The sequence below is a fragment of the Toxotes jaculatrix genome, chromosome 20, assembly GCF_017976425.1.
Source record: "Toxotes jaculatrix isolate fToxJac2 chromosome 20, fToxJac2.pri, whole genome shotgun sequence".
In the NCBI taxonomy this organism is placed as follows: Eukaryota; Metazoa; Chordata; class Actinopteri; family Toxotidae; genus Toxotes; species Toxotes jaculatrix.
In genome coordinates, this window is record NC_054413.1 from 12,220,987 (window position 1) to 12,242,090 (window position 21,104).

At 41.1% G+C, this 21,104-nt stretch overlaps 2 protein-coding genes and 1 pseudogene across 2 annotated transcripts; 2 read left to right on the top strand and 1 right to left on the bottom strand.

Annotated features, from left to right (window-relative positions):
- Positions 1 to 3,195: 3,195 nt before the first annotated feature.
- Positions 3,196 to 10,360, top strand: LOC121200840 (beta-1,4-galactosyltransferase 1-like). The gene is made up of 2 exons (XM_041066363.1): positions 3,196 to 3,669; positions 7,346 to 10,360. The coding sequence occupies exons 1-2, from the start codon at positions 3,274 to 3,276 to the stop codon at positions 8,012 to 8,014; spliced, it is 1,065 nt and encodes a 354-aa protein (XP_040922297.1). The 5' UTR covers positions 3,196 to 3,273; the 3' UTR covers positions 8,015 to 10,360.
- LOC121200842 lies at positions 3,685 to 7,334 on the top strand (annotated as a pseudogene).
- A 3,397-nt stretch (positions 10,361 to 13,757) lies between the features above and the next one.
- On the bottom strand, positions 13,758 to 17,242 carry amer2 (APC membrane recruitment protein 2). The gene has a single exon (XM_041066354.1). The coding sequence runs from the start codon at positions 17,156 to 17,158 to the stop codon at positions 15,071 to 15,073; it is 2,088 nt and encodes a 695-aa protein (XP_040922288.1). The 5' UTR covers positions 17,159 to 17,242; the 3' UTR covers positions 13,758 to 15,070.
- Positions 17,243 to 21,104: the final 3,862 nt, after the last annotated feature.

The window sequence follows — 21,104 nt, forward strand, 5'->3', positions numbered from 1 at the left end:
ATTATCCTGTACAGTTTCATTATATCCCTCTCATAGAGTTTTATAAACTCCTCAACAAAGAGCAACTCATCTATTTAATTAAGAAATTACAGAGGCATAAATGTCCCTCTGATACCACAAGCATGCATGCTAAGTAGAATGTGTGTCCAAAAAAAGCAGACCCGCCCACCTCCAAATGGACGGCCAGAAAAGACTTATGTGGCTAAATCAGCAGGGGTATACCAGTCTTGCTAGCTCAGTTTGGGTTGGATGTCCATCCAAGTCCGAGCCTCCATCTTTGGATATGAATGTGTCTCCGTAGGCATCATTCTTGTCTTCAAACCCAAGTCAGTGGGAGCAGTAAAAATAAGCAAAAAGAGAGAGTGGAGGGAGGTGTAAAAATAAAATAAAATAAAACAAAATAAAATAAAATAAAATAAAGAATTCCATTAAAACGAAAGCTGGATTCCATCTATAGAGGCCTTGGGATCAGGTTTCTCTGAAAACAGCAGGCGATTTATCTAGAAGTGTGTGGTTAAAAGCAGAATTCTCTCAAAAAGAAACACACATGCAGAACAACATGCATAAACACTCACATAAATGTACGTGTGTGTGTGTGTGTGTGTGTGTATACATGTATGTGTGTGTTGGTGCGTGTTCAGGAACCTACACACTGGCATGCAAAGTCTTTCAGTCCAGTATGGCTCCCATGTTGTATATTGGTGATATATGAGTACCCTCTAGTGGTGGTACATAAGAATACACTCATCCATTGAAATTTTGACAGCAGTTTCACTTGGGCCTGGTGTGTTGAGGGATTGGGGGGAGGCGGCTTCCAAGAAATAACCCTGCACCAATACAACTGTTTGCACCAACATTTTCTCAGGACTGAAAAGAGACTTCGTGATTAACTGCTTACACCAGATTAACAATATTTAGAATAGAACAGAATAAAATTTATTTTGTCATTTGCACGGATACATTGCAGTACATTGGAACTCCTGTTATTGTCCTCACTAGCCCATCTCTCAAACATCTACCACAAGCTACAGATAAAATTTCTGAGGCTGGAAAAGTATGCATCATTTTAGTTTTATCCAAATTTTGAAGGGGTTAAAAAGTTCAGCTTTCATATTTGTTATCAAAACAAAATTATGATTTAAGAAAACATGTAGCATCTCAGTTGGCACATCAGGCTATTTTACAGCCCTGAGAGCTCAAGTTCAGTTGAGTGCTAACATCAACATGTTAACCATGTATATCACATAACTGAAGCAGTAGTGAAAACAAAAAAGAAATCCCCATGGTGAACATCTCCAGCACATCTCCATCAAAGTCCTGGGAAAATTTGGGGGGGAATGTGGGAACATGCTTTTTTTTTTTTTTTTTTTTTTTTAAACCTGTCTCCCACAGCAGTGTCAGTAACACTACTTGTTACTTAATGCTGCGACCTTATTTAAATATAATCAGCAGATACAATGTGTAGCATGGGAATACACTGTATTGGAAAGGACACAATCTAAACTGATGAGAATAATAAGGAAGGGCAAACTAGTTTCGTCTTTTTTGTGGTGGTGGTGGTGGTGTACACAAATTGAAATTCAACTGTATTTGTTTTTGATTTCATTGTAGTGGAGTAAGGAAGTGGAAGTAAGTTTCCACCAACGACACTCCAAAGCAGCTAATTTAGTTTAAACAACTTGTGTTTTTCAGATCATCAAGGAAAACACTTGCATTATATGACAAGGCGTATGAAAAAAAAAACAAAATACTGTCCACACTTCAAACCACCTTAGTTCAATGTATAGAGCAGCAGGGCTTCCAGGGCTCACTAGATTCCAACACGTAAGGGCACTGTATCTGTTGTTTCATTAGCAGTGCTATAGTTTAGTGTTTTTAAAGCACATTGTGTATTGCCTATGACAAATGTAATGACCTCTTAAGTCAGATTATTACTCTGTTCTCAGAAGCCATGCTTTACACTGTGATTGTAAATCTAGTTTCCATGTCTTGCTAAAAAAGACAACAGGCTTTGTCACATGACTTAAACACTGGCTGTTTTCAGTGGGAAGTCTGTGCACTGATGCCATTAACGTCATTCATCTTTATACTCATTCTGCTGTGTTCATTTTATGACCCTAATAACAGAACACAGAGACATTAATGATGGTTATTTATTTGTATTTTTTATCAAAATATACAAATGTTTGTATACATGTTTGGGAAAATCTTACTGGCATATTGTTTTCTTGGTTTTATAGAATGTAAGGATACACAGGAAGATTAAAAATGTGTTTTTACGATCTGAACATGATACAATAACAAGCAAACATGATATATTCCAGTTCAATACTGTGAGCAAAAGCAAGCTCATCTGTCCCGCTTGCCTGCAGGTATGCCTCAAATTCATACTGAAATACTGCCTCCATGTCACACCTTTCACACCCTTCAGCATTATTACAGGTACAGGAATGTTTGCATCCGAAAACTGATAAAGGATATTCCACTTGTCTGCATACTGGCAACATCATTTTTTAACTTCACTCCACTGACAGATTATTTTTTACTTAGTTTTATCCTACCAATACTTTACAATTGCTTTTATTTTTTTCCATCTTCTTAGCAGGCTCCAGTTTGTGATGTTCTGATGAACAAGACAATAACAGTACTAGACACTGTTATATTATAAAACCCACTGTTACTCTAATACACTGCTGAACTGGTTCCTTCTTTGTACAACATGTCAAGGGGACTGGTCATCCAGTTTTACAGTACTTCAGTGAAGAACTTCAGCACTGTCAATCACATGCCAGTAGGGGGCACAGTTTGTCAACATACAGGGACAGGGTCTATTGTTACTGCTCAATTAGTAATGCTGTTGTTTTTTGTTTGTTGTTTTTTTCCAGACAACATTGTTCCTCTTACTACATTATGTAATATCATATAAAGCATATGTCTAAAAGAACTTGGAGATAATATACTAATTAAAGGAACTAATAATAGTATTGTAAACATAGTCAAACACAACAGTAAACTTTTAACTTAGTCTTTAGATTGGCTCAGTTTTTTCTCAACTTTAGAGGACACCCTGGAAAAACATGTTATTAATTATTAAACACAGGTGTGTGCCCAACCTGATCACCTGACCTGAACAAGGAAGCTGCTCAAAGAAAATAAAAACCTGTCTGACTGCTCTTGTGTTTGGAACACCTTTGACTTGCAAAGGGAAATGCAGGTAGCAGAGCCACACCAGAGCTGCTGAGAACACACTACTCATCTCCAGGGGTAGCAAAAATGATACAAAAACTCTTTCATGTAATAGTACTTTGTGCTGTCCTTAGTCTGGCATGTTTTGTTGTTGTTTCGCTGTACAACCAAAACAAGAGTTTTTCTTTCTATACTATTTCACATCATGCAGAGAAGATAAACGACACAATTTCCAGGTTAATAGATGGACGTGTTCATCAGCTGTGGGCACTGAAGGAGAAAGCCTCAACATCCAGCCAAGAGAAGGCACAGACACCTACACCAAAACCTTTGGATCCCTGCCCTGACACCTCTCCATATCTTGCCGGTCCTATCGCCGTGGAATTTGATGAAAAAACTTTGGATCAAGTGAGACAAGAAGTCGGTTTTCCACTTCAGGAGGGAGGACGGCACAAGCCACCAGACTGCACCTCCCCACAAAAGGTAGGTGAATGAATGTAGAGGCACATGGACATAAATTTGGAACAGACTAGCATGATTCTTTTAAAATACTTAAATCTATTAATCTATTTAACTTAATCTACTTAATCTATTTTAAAAAGGTGACAAAACTCAGGTGAACATATTTCATAATTTAATCCATGTACTCTTTGTATTATATGTAAGTTTAATGTTTTAGCAAAAACACAGCATATTGGTTATCATGACTGGGCAGATCTGGTCTGGAAATAAATTACGTTAATTTAAGGGTCAGTGTTTTTCTGTTTTTTTCCAACCAGTATAAATAACAAAATTAAAAAATCTGAATGAAATAAATAAGTAAAAATAGAAATACTTACTTATGAACTCATAGAACCCACTTTAAAAGAAAGGTGAACTTGTGCTAAATATTTTGAGCAGAACGACTTATACCAGATTCACTGCTAACAGATTGTTAGCTAATAATGGGATTTTTAATAGTTTACACATCGTAACAAGTTTATTTTAAAGAAAAAGAAATAAAGAAAGAAAAGCTTTGGAAACATGCTGACGAAAGAGAACGTCAAGTTCATTCAAAACCCTGGTTAATAAGTGAAAGTGCAATCAAACCTACTGAAAAATGATGTATGGCGGGCACCGGTGAACATTAAAGCGTTTCGCTGTTTGGGTGTAGGCTGGATTATTGTGGTCATGCTTTCTCCAGCAAGTGTCTCCATTGTTGTGTATGTGTCTGACAGAAAGTAGCTCCCCACTACCAATACCATAGTTGTGTTCTTCAGATGAAAGGCAATGGCAGAAAAAAGGTACAAGGATGGAGCTTTTGGTCAGGACTGGAACCCTGGGAGAGGACTGTCCCTACAGCCATGTGTAAAGTATCAACCTCCACAATAAAGAGATTAGGTTGGACCAGGATGGACGCAGAAGGGAAGAGGCTGTTAAGCTCAGGAAGCTTCTGTGGGTTTGGGAAAATGGAATGGAGGAGGAGATTAGGCTATTAAGGGGGCAGCAACCTCTCTGTTTCTGTCTGTCTTGTTTACATGTGATGGGTTGAGGCCACTCTGCCACTGCCCTGATATTTTGTGGATTGGTCTTCACTTGCCCACTCAATGATGTGACCCAGGAAACTAACTGTACTGACATGGAACTCACACTTCTCTGCCTTCAAGAAGAGCTAATTTTCCTGAAGCCTTTGGAGAACCTGGTAGACATGGGAGATATGGCCATTTGTTCTGAAAGAAGATGAATGTGTTAAATGAACAAAGAATGGTTAAGGAAATTTCTTACTACATCCTTTACCATGACTTAAAAAACAGCAGGATCACTGGTTAGTCCAAAAGACTTTACCAGATGTTTGAAGTTTCCTCATCTGACTGGTCAGGGAGAGAAGAGGCCTTAGCTTGAGGACAACTGAACTCCAACTTTTGCGAATGGTGCTTTTAGGGAGATAATAATATCGAAACATAGGGGTCAAAAATTGTGATAAAGATTTAGGTAGGAATCCATTAAAAATATAAAAACAGTAGAAAAAGACTTTATGGATGAGAAACTGTGTTTTGCCAAATACTTACTTAAAATACTTAATCTATTTGTTTACGTGGCAATCATTATCACGTCCCGTAATCGTTATGAGCACCTGGATGCACTAGCTCCACCTTTATTGATCTGGCAACAGTTGGACTACGGTGTATATGTCATCAACCAGGATGGAGAGGGAGTGTTCATCTGGGCTAAACTGATGAATGCAGGCTATGTTGAAGCACTGAAGGAATATGATTATGATTGTTTTGTCTTCACTGATGTATACCTGATTCTCTTGGATGACCGCAACCTTTATAGATGTTTTGACAATCCCCGATACCTGGCTGTTGCTATAGACAAATTTAACTTTGAGTTACCCTACTACACCTACTTTGGTGGGGTTTCCACATTGTCTGAGGACCAATCCTTGAAGATTAATGGCTTCCCAAACACTTACTGGGGCTGGGGTGGTGAGGATGATGATATCTATAATCAAAGTTTTATTTCATGGAATGTCCATTTCTCGGCCCGACATGGTGACGGGAAAGAACAAGATGATCAAACATAAAAGAGACTTACACAATGAGCCTAATCCAAAGAATTCTGACAAACTGGCCAAACCAAGTGGACTATGAATGATGAGGGGATTAACTCCCTCAAATACACTGTCAAGGAGACTGTGAAGGATAAATTGTACACTTTTATCACTGTGGATATTGATGGATACTGAGGCTCCGCCAAGCTGAATGAAGATGGAACCTGTGGATCCTGGACTCTGAACTGTGTCTCTGAACTCCCTCTTTAATGAAATCACACAAGTGTACACTATTCTATGTGATTTCTATTTGATAACTAATGTAATACTTTTCACTTCCATTCACTGAGTCTCCCCTGAAAATGTTTGGAACCCCACCTGTAAAAACCTCAGCTGTAGAGAATATTTAACATGACAACTCTCTAGCAAAATTCCTTAGATTATTGTCTTACTGATTGTTTTATTGTTTTGAGTAATTTATGGCATTTTGCAATGAAGCAGTGCTCAGTACACACCAGACTGACGTGATGTTTGTACCTGTGTTATGGTACAATGAATCCATCATGAATCGGGTTCTGTTCAAGGTTTCTACCTCTTAAAAGGGAATTTTTCTTTGCCGCTTTCAACACTACAGAACGATCTAGAGCGGCTCAGCATGAAAAGTGCCCTGAGAAAACTTCTGCTAATTTATTCTTCTAAGTTACTGAGAGTATTCTATAGACTGACATTAACATGTATTCCAAAATCTAAACTAATCTAAATAAGTGCATCAAAGTCACTCTCAAACTCCACATGTTCACTACAGTGCCCTCCCTGTAGCTGAGAGATAGGGAGTTTCCAACTCCTCTCCCCCAGGGTTCTAACAGAACTGGAGTGACTTGTTTTAGTACAGTAAGTAGCTGTACCTGGTGGGAGCATCGGCATTACCAGATATTCAAAGTGTCTGAGAGGGGTGTTGAACGCCATTTTCCATTCATCTCCATTTCTGTCCATTTCTGATTTTGACGAAGTGATAAGACAAAAAAAAGAGACCAGCACAAAGAGGAAAAGACGAAGGGTGAATTATGCCTGCAGCAAATTAGTCATTAATACATATCTCCATAGCCACCCTGTCAGGATGAAAGTCTACTACAGGGAAAAGGGACACCAGGGAGAGTATCAATGGCACAGTCATAGGGGCAATGCAGGGGGGTGACAGCTCCCTCTGCTGGAGGACTGGAAACTGGATTGTAGACAATATGGGGGTTACAATGTTTCAACCAAAGATGGGTGTCTTAGGAGCCAAGATTACAAGACCAACCAGAGACCAGGGTCGTTAGGGAGGGACCAGATTGACCACAGTAAATTAACTTCTCAGCGCTCAGCAGAAGAAAGACAAGCTTGGCCCATCTGCAGGGGTTCCTTATTTGAGGAAATGGGAGAGAGGAAGCCTTAGTTTGAGAATAACCAAACGCCCACTTTCGCAACAGCTGCTTTTAGGAAGATAATGATATCAAATCATAGGGGTAAAGAAATTTGGATAATGATATTGTTAGAAATCCATAAAAAAAATTAAAAAGACTTAATGGATAACAAACTGTTTTGCCAAATGCTTACATGAAATACTTTCTTATTTAATTTGTCCAGGTGGCAATCATCATCCCATTCCGAAACCGGCATGAGCACCTGAAGCACTGGATGTACTACCTCCACCCTTTATTGATCCGGCAACAGTTGGACTATGGTGTATATGTCATCAACCAGGATGGAGAGGGAGTGTTCAACCGGGCTAAACTGATGAATGCAGGCTATGTTGAAGCACTGAAAGAATATGATTATGATTGTTTTGTTTTCTCTGACATAGACCTAGTTCCCCTGAATGACCGCAACCTTTACAGATGTTTTGACAATCCCCGACATCTGGCTGTGGCTATGGACAAATTTGGCTACCAGTTACCCTACTACACCTACTTTGGTGGGGTTTCTGCATTGTCTAAGGACCAATTCTTAAAGATTAATGGCTTCCCAAACACTTACTGGGGCTGGGGTGGTGAGGATGATGATATCTATAATCGAGTTATATTCCGTGGAATGTCCATTTCTCGGCCCGACATGGTGACGGGAAAGTACAAAATGATCAAACATGAAAGAGACTTGCACAATGAGCCGAATCCACAAAATCCTGGAAAACTGAGCCAAACCAGGAGGACCATGAATGATGATGGAATTAACTCCCTCAAATACACAGTCAAGGAGATTGTGAAGGATAAATTATACACTTTTATCACTGTGGATATTGACGCTCCGCCAAAGTGAGTGAAGATGGAACCTGTGGATCCTGGAGTGGTTTTGACTATTGGTTCACTGACTTTTCATTCTCAGGATTCAAACAAAAAGTGGGTGGTGCTCAGCCTATTTTGTCTTGGGTGGATTTATGTTGTTAAAATCTATTTTCAAAGTCAGAGACTGTGGATCTCCCCTCAGACAAAGCTTAGTTTGCCCGCTTGGTTTTGCTCAAATCCTGGATGCCTATGGGATCATGATTATGGTATTTCATCCCATAGACAAAGAAAAGTTTTGTCCTAAGGAATGCATTAGTTTGTGACTCTGTTCAAGGGGGAAAACTGCAAAATCTCTGAACTACCTCTTTAACTATCTCCGTTTGATAACTAATTTAATAACTAATATTTTTTTCACTTCCACTTTGCCTCCCCCGAAACTCATCAGAATCCCGCCCCTGTAAACCTCAATTGCAGATAAGTTTCTGCTTGTTACAAGGCAATTTTTACTTGCCACTGTCACCAAGTGCTTGCCCATGGGTGAAATGTATACAAATAAAAATATAGGTCTATACTAAAAGTGCTCTGAGAAAACTGTTGCTATGTAAATAAAACTGACTTGTCTTTAACTTGCATATATCTTAAGCAAATTTGTGCTTGCAAACTGGAATATCACCATCAAACATGATTTATCAACCCCACCTCTCTATATTCAGCATATTTAGTTGTCTTCTTCACTGCTAAAGAAAGCTTTTCACCATCCTTGCTCTGATTGAAAATTTCTTGGGTGTCAGTTACAGTTTTAATCTTCCCTGGGGTCGGTTCTACAAGGGTCATGAAAGGCTTGTTATAATTGTCTTGGATCATATTGGATAACTCTTAACTTAGCAGTCTAGTCTTAAAGTTTACAGTGTTATGGTAATCCTGAGATTCCTCTTTAGAATCAAGAGCAGCAATCTAGATGTTACTTCCGATCTTATAGATAGGAATTAACATGTATCCCAAAATCTGAAGAATAAATACATAAAAGTCACTCTCAAACTCACCATCACTACAATGAACTGAAAATTTTGGTTAATTTTGCTTACTGTAGCTGAATAAGGGGTTTTCAGCTCTTCTCCCGCATGAGTGACGTGTTTGAGTATACTTATCAAACAGTTCAAAAACTTTTGTATCACTCCCCATGCAAGGTACTTTCCTGGTAACAGATACAGTTGGAAGCCTAAGGTGTCAGAGAAATAGGAATTTTTAGTTCATTCATGCAGAAGACGCTTTAGAAAGACTATTATATAGCTCTTTACCCTGAGCATGCAACACATACAAACAGTCATACATATATGGTGTGTGGTGATGCAGCCACATGGTAATTACATTACATTTAGAAAAGCAAGACCAGTTGTGCATTCTGCAAAATTCAACTCCGTTTCAACTCTGTATCAAACCAATAACTTGCTTCCTCTGACCTAAAATTGCAAAAGGAAGTTCCACTCATCATTCATCTTGTGATTTGTAACGCAATTCATTTTCTGTTTTGCTGCTCACAAGCTCTCAATAATAATAAGGAAATATCTATTTTCCTGCCAATTTCATCATTTCAAAGTCAGAAATGTGTCACTGTAGAGACACACACGTGCCTGCTATGTTTTAGGAACAACTTGGCTTGAACAGCCACGCAGACCTTGTTAAATATGCATTTGTTCCTCCCTGGCATCCTGGTGCACTGGTCTAAACAAGTCATACAGGTCTTTACCTGTATGACTTTCTCAGTAGAAGTTAACACCTAGCTTCACACTGTATGGAATGCATTTGTCTTTCCAGTGTATGCTCAGTCACAGAGTCAAAAGCCGGCCTGTTGATGAATTATTGACAAGTGGTGAGGATTACACAACATAGCCCAGAGAGGAACTGTAGCATAGGGAGGAGCAGCAGACAGAGGGGATTGCATAGACTGGAGAAAAATGGTGGTAGTGGTGGTGGTTGGTCATGAGGTTTCCACAAGTATATCCACATTTAATGTAAATTTATAAAAGTATAGGGTGATATATTGACAGGGTTTGATGCTGCGTTATATATCAACAATTCAGTTATTTGGAGGTGGTTCAGATTTAAAAGTTTACATTTTTTATGTTTGTTATGTTTTGTTAAACAGGAGAGGAAATCTTGTACTGTTGAAAAAAAATTAAGGACCATTCTTAGAGCTAGTTTCTCTTAGAGCTCTTGTTTGTTTTGCAGCTGTATATTTTCTGTCTTTGCATTTTATTTTCAATTCAATTCAGTTCAATTCAATTTTATTTATATAGTGCCTTCCACAATCAAAATTGTCTCAAAGCGCTTAACCATTTTGACCACAGTCTATTTTAATAAAAGTGCTTGTGACACCTTACATGTAGCTTTCACTTCCAACTGAACATTTAACCCACTTCGTAGAATATACCAACAAATTTTGAGGTGATTATATTGAGCTGTGATTTTTTTTAGGTCCGTGGCTCACCTAGCTGCAGGAACCTTATATGAGGAACTGATGTCTTTAGAGGATGTGTGCTAAATGTCAGTGCTCTCTTTAGAGAGAAAAATCTATTATTATTATTATTATTATTATTTTCATTCTTCCTTGTGGGTCTTACTGCACCAGCTCAGCTCCAATCACGTCAACAAAGAGATCCAACCCTCTCCCATCCTCCTTCCTGCCCAGCCCCCTCTTTTTATTGGTTGACCTAGTCGAGTTACTATGGGAACGACTGTAGTGAGGCTGCCATGCAGAATGTGGGGTACAGCTTCTGAATGGTGCTCGAAGCTTCATCACACACATACACACACATTAATCAGAGCTGGGAAAACCTACCTACCATCAAATTTTTTTATTTTTTTTTTAAATATTAGTATGACCTTCAGTCCTTCATTGCTACAACAGCTGCTGTACTACTGCTTTAGGCCTACAGTAAAATATAAATACCTCATCATTTTATCCAAGGCATTCGGATGATACCTCTTTAGTTTAAGTCACTGGAATTCTTTCAAGGTCTCAGTGGGGCTTTACCTAAATACTAACACAATATAGCTTTGTTAAAATATTTCAGTATATATTTCATATATTTTATTTCAGTTCAGTAAACCCAATGGTTTTGCTTCTGGTATGCCCAGTAGCTAATGTGGCTAACGTTAGCCATTATTAGAAAACTTTAAATAGATATTGATCTGTAACTTCCATTACTAAGTCAAATTGCTGCCTTGATGACTGCTTTCCTCTTGTGCTACTGTTACACTACATTTTAACATACCATTTCCTCATTATTGACATATGTGGCTGCTGTTCATCAACTTATAGACTTGCTAAAAGCTTCATTTAAGAGCACTGAAGACAGAGAAACCCTTATTCACATCTCAATAAAATGTTCTCTCTCTTTTTTCTTTGCCTTCACTTTCTCCCTTGTTCACTTCTTGTTCTGCTGTTTATATAAGAACCCTGTTGTTCGGTACAAACTATAATCCTCCCTGTCACGCACTTAGGCCAAATGTCTGCACCAAAACAAACACAAGCACAAACAATTAACAATAAGAATGAGTGTCCACATCCAGCACCAAAGCAGCAGCGGATTAATAATGAGATCAGCTGACATACATGCATGCACCAGCGCGCACCACTCTTCACAGTCAGCGTCACTAGCTTTGATCTGTGAGTGTTATGGTCTTACGTAAGGCTTTTACACAGACTTCAGCGTGCAGGAAACAGAGAGAGCGAGCTAAATGGAGAGGGAGGGGGGATTGCTGCACCATTACAAAGGAGATTCGCACTGCACCAAATCCTCCTCCCCCTATACATGCATGCACACCCTCAACACAGCAACATACTACCTTTTTCTGCAACATGTGTCTTCTTTGAAAAACAGTGAGACCCTGCCTTTAATCTATATTCTGGACACACACAGGTTCCATATTCACATGAATCAGCTGTGTGTCAGCTAGCTCCCTTTGTTGTCACATTGGCTGTCTGTTCCCCTTTCTACAGGTCTTTTCCCACTGGAGACCAACAGCAGACAATGGCACAAATCCGCCAGGCTTTCATCTCAGCGATCAATAAAATGTATTGATGACCTATTACTCCTAAGCCAAGCAGACCTCTTTGCAAGTGTGATACCACAACAAAATGCCACATGCTGCACATAAACAAAAGCATCTAAGTTTCTCACTCTCTCCCATTCCAGTCTACTCCTTTGGGATTTAAGCTATTAGGGTTTGGGGGTAGGGGGTGTGAAAAGATGGAGGAAGAGAGTTGAGGAGAGATGGGCTCTGTCTTGTTTTTTTCTCTAAGTAAAAATAATCATCTCTAAGTACATGAAGCCCCTGAGCTGAAAATGAATGGAATTCTGTGTACAAAGAGTCAGGAGCTCATCTATCAGAGCAAACACAGTTTTATTCATTAAATATAAAAAGTTGAAAGATTTCAAATTTGTGAGCAGACGTAGTAACAAAAAGAAGAAAAACATTAATGTGCTTTTCAATGTAATGATCACATGAAGGCCCAGATTTGCAATCAGAGACAAAAGAGAAAAGTATCAATCTGTGAAAAAAAAAAATAATAAAAAACTGAGCCAAACGGCAATATGCTGGTCTCAGTGGTTGATGCCATTACTGTGTAGTGCCAGTGTGACTCAGGTACTCAGAAGTTCAGCCTTCATTTTCCCAATGTCATACTTGGAAAAAGTGGAGAAACAACAAGTTCTATTGACACACCAAACTGTGGCATGTGGAGCAGAATGACATCAACCATCAAGGAGGATGCCATATTTGAGCAAAACTTCTTAAATATATTGATAAATATATTAATGATCAATTAATGTCTAGTTCATGGTTCCCTACTCTATCTTAATATTAGCATTAATATAATTTGATTAGTGAAAGTGTGGTTTCCTATTCATGGAGTTAAAATTATGGTTTTTGTACCGCTTGGCCAGCTGTTTGGGTCAGCAGTCAACAACAATACTTTGAAGGTTTAGATTGTTGCCCATCTCAATCACCACCATCCTTTTCCATCTGACTTTTCCTTTGTCAATCCCTTTCTCAGCTCAGAGGGAGAGCGAAAATGCTCTCAGAGTAACCTTTTACCCTGCCCTTTCTGTGTGGTTAGAAATACTGTTATTGCAGACCTAGGATCAGGTTACTCCATGGCCTGTTCTATGGTACACCATCAGGAGGCTGAAACTGGAGCGGTTGTTGTGGATCAATCATCACATTATAAATGAAATGGAAAGCTGTCATGAACTATGGAATGACCCTGAAGCGTCACTGGTACCCTTGTGGTTAGGATTAGAGAAAACTTGTGTCATCTCGAATGTCTTTTCCAATTTGCTAAATTGTAGGGAACTCTCTGCTCCCTGTAACTTGTCTCACTGAGTCACTGACAAAGGCCTTTAGGACTGCAATACACCCCACTCATTCTTAATACAAGTGGTGCTTTGCGAAAAAAGCGGCACGCACTGTGCAGTAGTTTGTCTTCATTTTTCAGAGCACGCTTAGAAAAGAGTACACTCCACCATTTGTCTTGCCCCCACAAAAGAGGGACAAAGAGGAAAACAGACCAACACAGGAAAATGAACAACAACCTACAATGATGCCAAGCTACATTCAGATTCACACACAGCTACAATGAGTCCTAGAATGAGGTTGTACAACAAGTACAACTACCAGGAAAAGAAGGATTTCAATTTTACTAACAGAAAGCAAGGTATTAAGAAGCTGGTGCAATCACAGTTTGAGATCCATGACATGTGACGTAGGAAGAAGGAGCCTAGAAAAACAGTATGAAATCCAAAGAAGAAGAAAACTAACTAGAAAAAATGGGTTATTTGAGCATGTGTCCTTAGAGAAGAAAGTCATCCAGTGTAGCTACAAATACGGTGCCAAAGGTTAAACAGTGTATGTATCTGAGATTCTTCAGTGTTAGATGATGTTCCTGGCCTTTGTGCCTTCTATGTGTGGCACTGCATGCAGAAAAGGAGAGAAAATGCTTGTGTGCATGTACGATTTTGTATGTGTGTGTGTGGTTTTGAAAGCATCAGTGCAAGCGACCCCTCCAGATAGAGTATTGCAATAGTTTTTCAGGTTTCCGGTAGTAAATTCAACAGTTGTAAATCCCAGAGATTGACATCCTATGGATGTACTTCCAGTGATGCAGTGGGGTATAGGTGAGATCCAGATGTAACAGGCTGAAGCCAAAAGTCCATGATGAAAAGTTAAGCAGTCGACAAAGTGGAGGGTCTCCACCACCAAAAAAAACAAGATACTATTGTGGCAGGATACTGCAAGAAAGCTTTGCCACATTTGTAGCTGCAAAGTAAATCATAAAACCAGTTCAGATCCCAGAATCCAATTTCATATATGCACAAACTGTTTATTTATCAGTGTGCGGTCAGAAGAAGACCATCTTCGAAAAGCGAAATACACATTAAACAGCAACACAAAAAAATGTGAGTTTTCCAAGGCTGTGGATGTTGCTGAGTTTGTTCCAGACAGACTGTGAAATGAAGAGTTTTTTTTTTTGTTTGTTTTTTTTTTTTTCCTTAACTTTGGCTCTAAAATCAGAGGATTAGGAGGTAATTTGTTACAGATTAGACAAGATGTCATCCTCAAAAAGAAAAAAAAAACTTTGATTAGATTAGGTCCTTTTGGGCAAATTGAGTCATGCCATGTGGAATTCCATAGAAAAATGCAAGGTTTTTTTGTCGTTTTTTTTGCAGTGTGCTGTCATGAGTTGAATCAAAGTAGCCATCAAACTCATTCTCAACAGGTCAGGAGTTTTTCCAGGAATGGTAAATGTGCCTATTGCAAGTGCATGGATTGTCAAGAGTCAACCTCCAAAGTTCCTGTGAGGGCCAAGAAGTTGTTAACCCAGCTTTTTGGAGTCTCCTTGTGACATTTTCAAGTGAACAAAACCACTTATTCTATTTGTCGCAAGCCAAAATTGTTAAGGAATGAGTGCTTTTAAAATCTGAGAGGAATTTATAGGCTGTTAACTCCACAGCTCAACATTTCTCGGTCTGGGAAAACTTTCGGCTCTGCACAAACAGTACTGTAAAGATGTCCTTATGGACAGAAACTACTTCTTGTGGGTAGTTCCTCTGTTGCCGGGTTGGCTTCCAGAACGACGGACAGGCACCTTGGACACAGGGATCCTGGTGCGAGTTGGGGGAGGTGCTTGGGTCTTTGGTGGAGGGGATTCAGCCTCTGGGACGGATGACAGGGCTGACTGGCTTACAGAGTGGGGAGGCGGGGTTTGTCTGGTGCTCACCGGGATCTTGGATTCCCGAGGAAGGCTGGCGCTGCCTTTCATTGATCGGAAGGAAGAAGAGGAGGAAGAAGAAGGAGGAGTTGTTTGGGATGTGGGGCTCAGTTTATATTCAGTTGATGGAGAGGGAGTACTGTTTAGATCTTCATCCCCTTCCTGCTCTTCATCATCTTCTTCCTCTTCAGGGTCATTATAAAGGTCATACAGGTGGTCTCCAGAGCAACTGTCGCGTGATAGAGCCATCTTCTGGTTACGCTGCAGCCCACTCTCATCGGGTGTTGCTGTGGGTGTCGCTGAAGGTGTGTCCCAGTAGCCCTCATCGCTGAGTGCCTCTTTTTCACCAGGTGAAGTGGGATGACGGCCATGTGTGTGAGGGAGGGGGGGTTTAGCTGCCCGACTTCCTGCTCCACCAACTACTGGAATTTTACTGAGTCCCAATGCCTTCACCTGGGGTACCTTTCGGTCTGAACTCCTTGGGGCTACAGGCAGGTGGCTGCTGGAAGGGTTGGTGCGAGGAGGATAAGTGGAAGTGGGGGTGGTGGAGGCAGATTGGTGTGATCGGGGCAAAGCAGGAGAATTGTCGCCTGTCGAGGGCAGCATGTGCCAGAGCCCTTGCATGTCTGCATCGTCCACTCCCTCTGGACTCGCCATTTCTTCCCCTCCACCCATGTAAGCCACCACACCACTACCAGCTGGCTGCTGCTGTGGTGGAGGCGGTGCCCGAGCCCGGGCTGGGAGGGAGGCAGGCACTGAGCTTGAGGAAACAGCAAAAATGGGCTGGGTGAGCTGGGAAGGTAGAGGCGATTTGGATGGGGAACAGCGGGATGTGGCACTAGTGATGCCAACAGCTCTCCCAACACCTGCTCCTACAGTGACCCCTCCTCCCCCACTGCTGCTGCTGCTTGTTCCACTGCCCCCATTTCCTGCTGGCCCATCATCATCTGCATCAGCAATAATGTCACCGCAGCCTGTCAGTGAATCAAAGCTCTTGAGGGATGTGACGTCAGTAAAGAGGAGAGAGCAGAGTCTGTCCACCGAAGGTTCTGAGGGTGGGTCACCCGTGCTGTAACGATCCAAAGGGGGTGTAGCGAGGGAGGGGGTGAGGCTGGAAATTGAAGCTTTGGCTTTTTGGATGGGAGGGCGCAGTGGAGAGTCAGTGGGTGTGTAAGGAAAGGGGGAGTCTGGCTCAACAGATGGCCCTGGCATGGAAACACAGTGTGGGGGTGTCATGGTAACACTAGTAATTGGAGTCTCTGTTGCATGGAGGTTAGGTTCTGCCTCTGCATTCCCACAATCCTCTTGGTGATGATGCGGAGGCGGTTCAAGGGTGAGAGTAATATCCTTTACCTTCTCAGAGTTGGTACTATCTCCATCCTTCTCCTTGTTACCTTCCACCTCTTCCCCCTCTCCTTCGTTTGTTTTTTCCTTGCGTCTCCATCGCATGCTGCTAAAAAAACCCTTCAGGCCCCTCCCTCTTCTGACAAGACCCGCCCCCCCATTTTCACTCGACCTAAAACTCCCCCGTCGGAGTAGAGAGAAGAAACTCAGCGATTTGCTGAGAGACCTCACCGGTCCAGCCTCCAGGCTAGCAAGCCCCTCCCCTCTCTGTCCATCAGTGTCGTTGTTAGAGCTCGTTAGTCCATCATGGGTTTTGCTCCTGACGAGCTCCACCGATGCTGCCGAGCTGTTTCCATTCAAAGAATTTCCATTGTCAGAATTTCCGTTGTTCCCGCTGTTTGTGGACCCTTTGTTCCTGAAGGAGAAGAAGCTGGCCATTCCAGAGCCGGTGCGTCGCTTTCCGAAGAGTTTGAAGGCAGCTTTGTTGATCTTCCCTGTGGGCTGAGGGTCATACTGAGGGCCCACAGGAGGCTCCGTACACTCTGACTGCACCTCCATCATCTATCACTCTATCACTCCCACTCAATCGTCTCTCTCTCTCAGCTCTCTAGCTGCCTTGCTATCCTCTTTCTTTCTCTCTCTCTCTCTGGCCACACATACACTCACCCTCTCTCTCGCCACCCTGCTGTCTGGTGCTCTTTCACTCCTACTCTGACTTGAACTAACGCATGCCTGCTGCTTTTCTCTCCCTGCCTCCCTCCCTCCCTCTATGCTCCCGCTCTCTCTCTATCTCGCACATATACACACACACATACACACACACACATGCTGGGTCCTGCTCCTCACTGTATCCATGGCAACTGGGTGGGCTAAGCAGCTTTCGTCAACGTTGGCAGAGCGCCAGTTTCTTTCCTCCACTCCCTCCCCCATCCTCTTCCACCTCTCTTCCTCTACCTTCCCTGTCACCATTGCAATGTTTGTTCATTTCTTTTAACTGTTCCTCACTTCACAAGATCATAATTCATCATTTCCATCCCCTGCATTTGTGTGTGCATGTTTGTACTCTACACGTCTCAGTGTGTTTGGCAAATATGTGGATATACGCACCAACCGATGCATTATGATGGATTAGAAGTGACTTCAGTGTGTTTATGTGAACTTTCTTCGTGGGTCATGAGACAGAGTGGAATGGCTGAGAATAAAGACTGCTTGTATATTTCTTTGGAATTTATGTTGGTTATGGTTTATGGAGCATGGGTCATTACATGAAAACAGATTACTCCCTGGCATAAGTTTTACACATATGAATATATTTTTTGTGGATGTTTCTTACTGTGTCACCCCAAGAGATAAGTTATGTCAATGTTTTATGCAAACAGTAGCTTGAGTAGCTGCTGTGTGTGTGAGAGTGTGGGAAAGCTCAAACTAAACAAACATAATCATGTCAGGAGCCTGAATTAGAGGACTCAAACACAAGACCTGGTGATCAACAGTATGAGTGGGATTAAGCCGGGATGTGGATTTAGAAAAAAAAAAGTGCTGTTGCTCAGACATACACACATAGACATGCCTCCAACACAATTTGGGCTAGATATATAGACCATATGGCACTGAGCCCGCTTCCATATGGACCCACAGGGACAGGTGTCTGAGTACTATGACAACACATCTAACTGTCATCCTATCATCCTGTGTGTCCGTGTGTCCTTGTGTTTGTAACCGCTCATGCAGCCAAGAGCACAATCTTTCTTTTCACATTAGCTATAGGCTACTGTTAGCTCCCACCTTGGCAACCAGTAGAGCTCCTGTGGGCATGTAAAACAATTAACTGTTCACTGACTGGAGTCAAAAACAGTGTCATTTTCTTAAATATACATAAAATTCTTACTGATTACCTTTTTACATTCCATTCCATCTGATGAAATAAATGATTCTGAATAAAGGGATTAGTGTAAAAGAGGAAATTTTTTAAAAAGTGATAGCCTTTTTTGGAGGCGTCTTGCTCAAGATATACATTATCCTCACCTGCAGTGGTTCACCCCTAGTTCTCCTTTTTTCCTTGCTGAGTGGGATCAACTATGGGTGCTCTTTTTGCTGCCTATTCTATCCTCCCAACCCCCCATGAATTTCACTGATACCCCGACCCACTTACAAACCTCCTCTCCCCTCCTTCCTCTCCTCCCCTACTCCTTTTCTCTCTCCTACTCCTCCTCCTCATGAGTCGTTGTGGGCACAGGCTCTCCTCTTCCAGCCCACTGCTATCAAACAATGTCTGCATTCATCCGCCCAAGGCAACACACACACACCCACACATCCACAGACGAGCTCACACCCACACAAACACATTTTGAGGGCTTCCCCAGAGCGAAGCGCTGAAGCATATCTTCCTCATGCTCTCCCCCAATATGAAAGATAATCTGTCTGCTCAGCCCAGAAGTCAGTCCACTCAGCCAGTCTGCTTACCAGACAGTCAGTCACCCAACGTGTGGGTTTTCAGGTGCATCAGATTCTCAGGCAAAATGCCCCACAGACACGATAGCGAGTCAGCCGGCTATTGGATGGACCAAGCTGACACCGAGCAGCAGATGGCTGGTGGACTGATGAGTGGGTTCAGTTATCACATGATGAGACAAAGGATTTTGCTGAGTTCTTAGGGTGGACATGCACATTGCTATGCTATTTAAAGCACTCCGGCATCAATAAAAGCATTATTACCAGCATGCTATATTTATATATTCCACAGACCATCATAAATCAGGCATATTGGTTTGGTTGATTTTAGTAGGAAAGCAACAGAGTTTAAAAGATGATACTATGATTAAAAAAAAAAAAAACAACAACAACGACAAAAAAAGACAGCTTTGACCTTTGCCTTTTTGCGGTAACTATAAAAAAAATGAAGACAGCACCCCCCTATGCAACAAGAACTGTGGATATTTCTGGGTAGATTTAGTCAGGTTTGTGTTTGTAAAATGCAAGTCGTGCTTTCTTCACAACCCCAATGATTCATTTCTGTATCTTTCCATTGTGAAAGAGAAGACAGACAATGCACACATGCTATTGAAGAAGCACACACCCTATTATCTTTATGCACTCACAACCCCCGCCCCCTCCACCCCCCATCTGTCTAAATAGGGTTGCCATTTCAGCCCCTTGAGTGAAGTCTGGCACTAAGTGGGACAGTTAAAGGACATTTTGAAAGGATGAACAGACGGAAGCATGAGTTATTTGATAAGGTGATAAGATGCTGAGCACACAAAACTTGAATATCAAAGATCTTGCAAATATGAGGGCCTTAAAACTGAAAAATGGGGCTGCAAAAAACCCAGCTCTGAAAGCAGCTAATTACAATCCATAGTTATGTTTTACTGTTAGGTGACCTGAGGGGGCTGTAGTAATTATAATGAGATGAAAGGAGGAAGTTAGGTGACATAGTATATATGGCAGCAAAGCAATAGCAGAAGGCTGGGGTGGATGGAGGGGTTGACAAAACACAATAATTTCATACAAGACTGCTGTTAATTTCCTGTGTGAAACCAACAGTCAACACAGAATTTTATTTCTCCTCAACCTTAAATGAATGTATATTATAGTAACCATGATAATGACAGTTGCCTAACCTTAAAGAAGTATTTATTTTAACCCCATCCATTATGATGTTTCTCTAAACCTAACCAATGAGTTTTTGTGCTCAATTCTCTTGTTGGAGGACTGGAGAAAACCCTTTGTTATTTGTAATTTGTTTCTCTGTATACATCTTCTTTGCAATTTAGATAAACAATTCACAGCCCCTTCCATGCAAAAGAGATGCAAATAATTTCTGCACTTGTGTGTTCTTTCCTCTCTGCTGAGAGTGGCCATACTGTAGCTGCTCCTCCTGTGAAGCCTTGTCTAATTATTCCTCTGTCTCCTGATCATGATATAATTGTCTCAATTTATGAAAGCATGTTCCTTTATCATCCAACATTAATTATCTGGCTGTCATGAGATAGCCAGAGGGACCAATAGTAAATATGAGTCTTAACAACAACAATCTTGTTCTTTGTTCAGTCCACTTAAGTCTATTTAAAAATGGCTCCAACCAACCACAGCAAAACCATTATATTATTATTTTATTATATTTTAGTCTAAGTGCAATCTGAAAATCTCAAGATAAATACTGAAAACCAGCCACTATAAACACAAACTGCTCCTCCAGACAAAAAGTTGCACAAAGTTAATGAGACAAAGATGTTTGCACGACAAATTCAATAGTCTGAACATTGCATCTGGGCTAATCAACACTAAAATACTACACCCTAATCAGTAATATCAGCTGGTGCTTTTTTTGTCTTTGGCAGATGATGGAAAAACACCTGCTATGAATCTACCATCAAGAGTGTAGCCAAAAGAGCAACATGTTTGAAGTTTCAACCTATTTACTGTGCTGGTTTAGCCTTTAATCAGATTTAATTGTGTGTTTGTGGGCATGTTTTACTATATTCGTGGAGCCCACTATACTCAATCT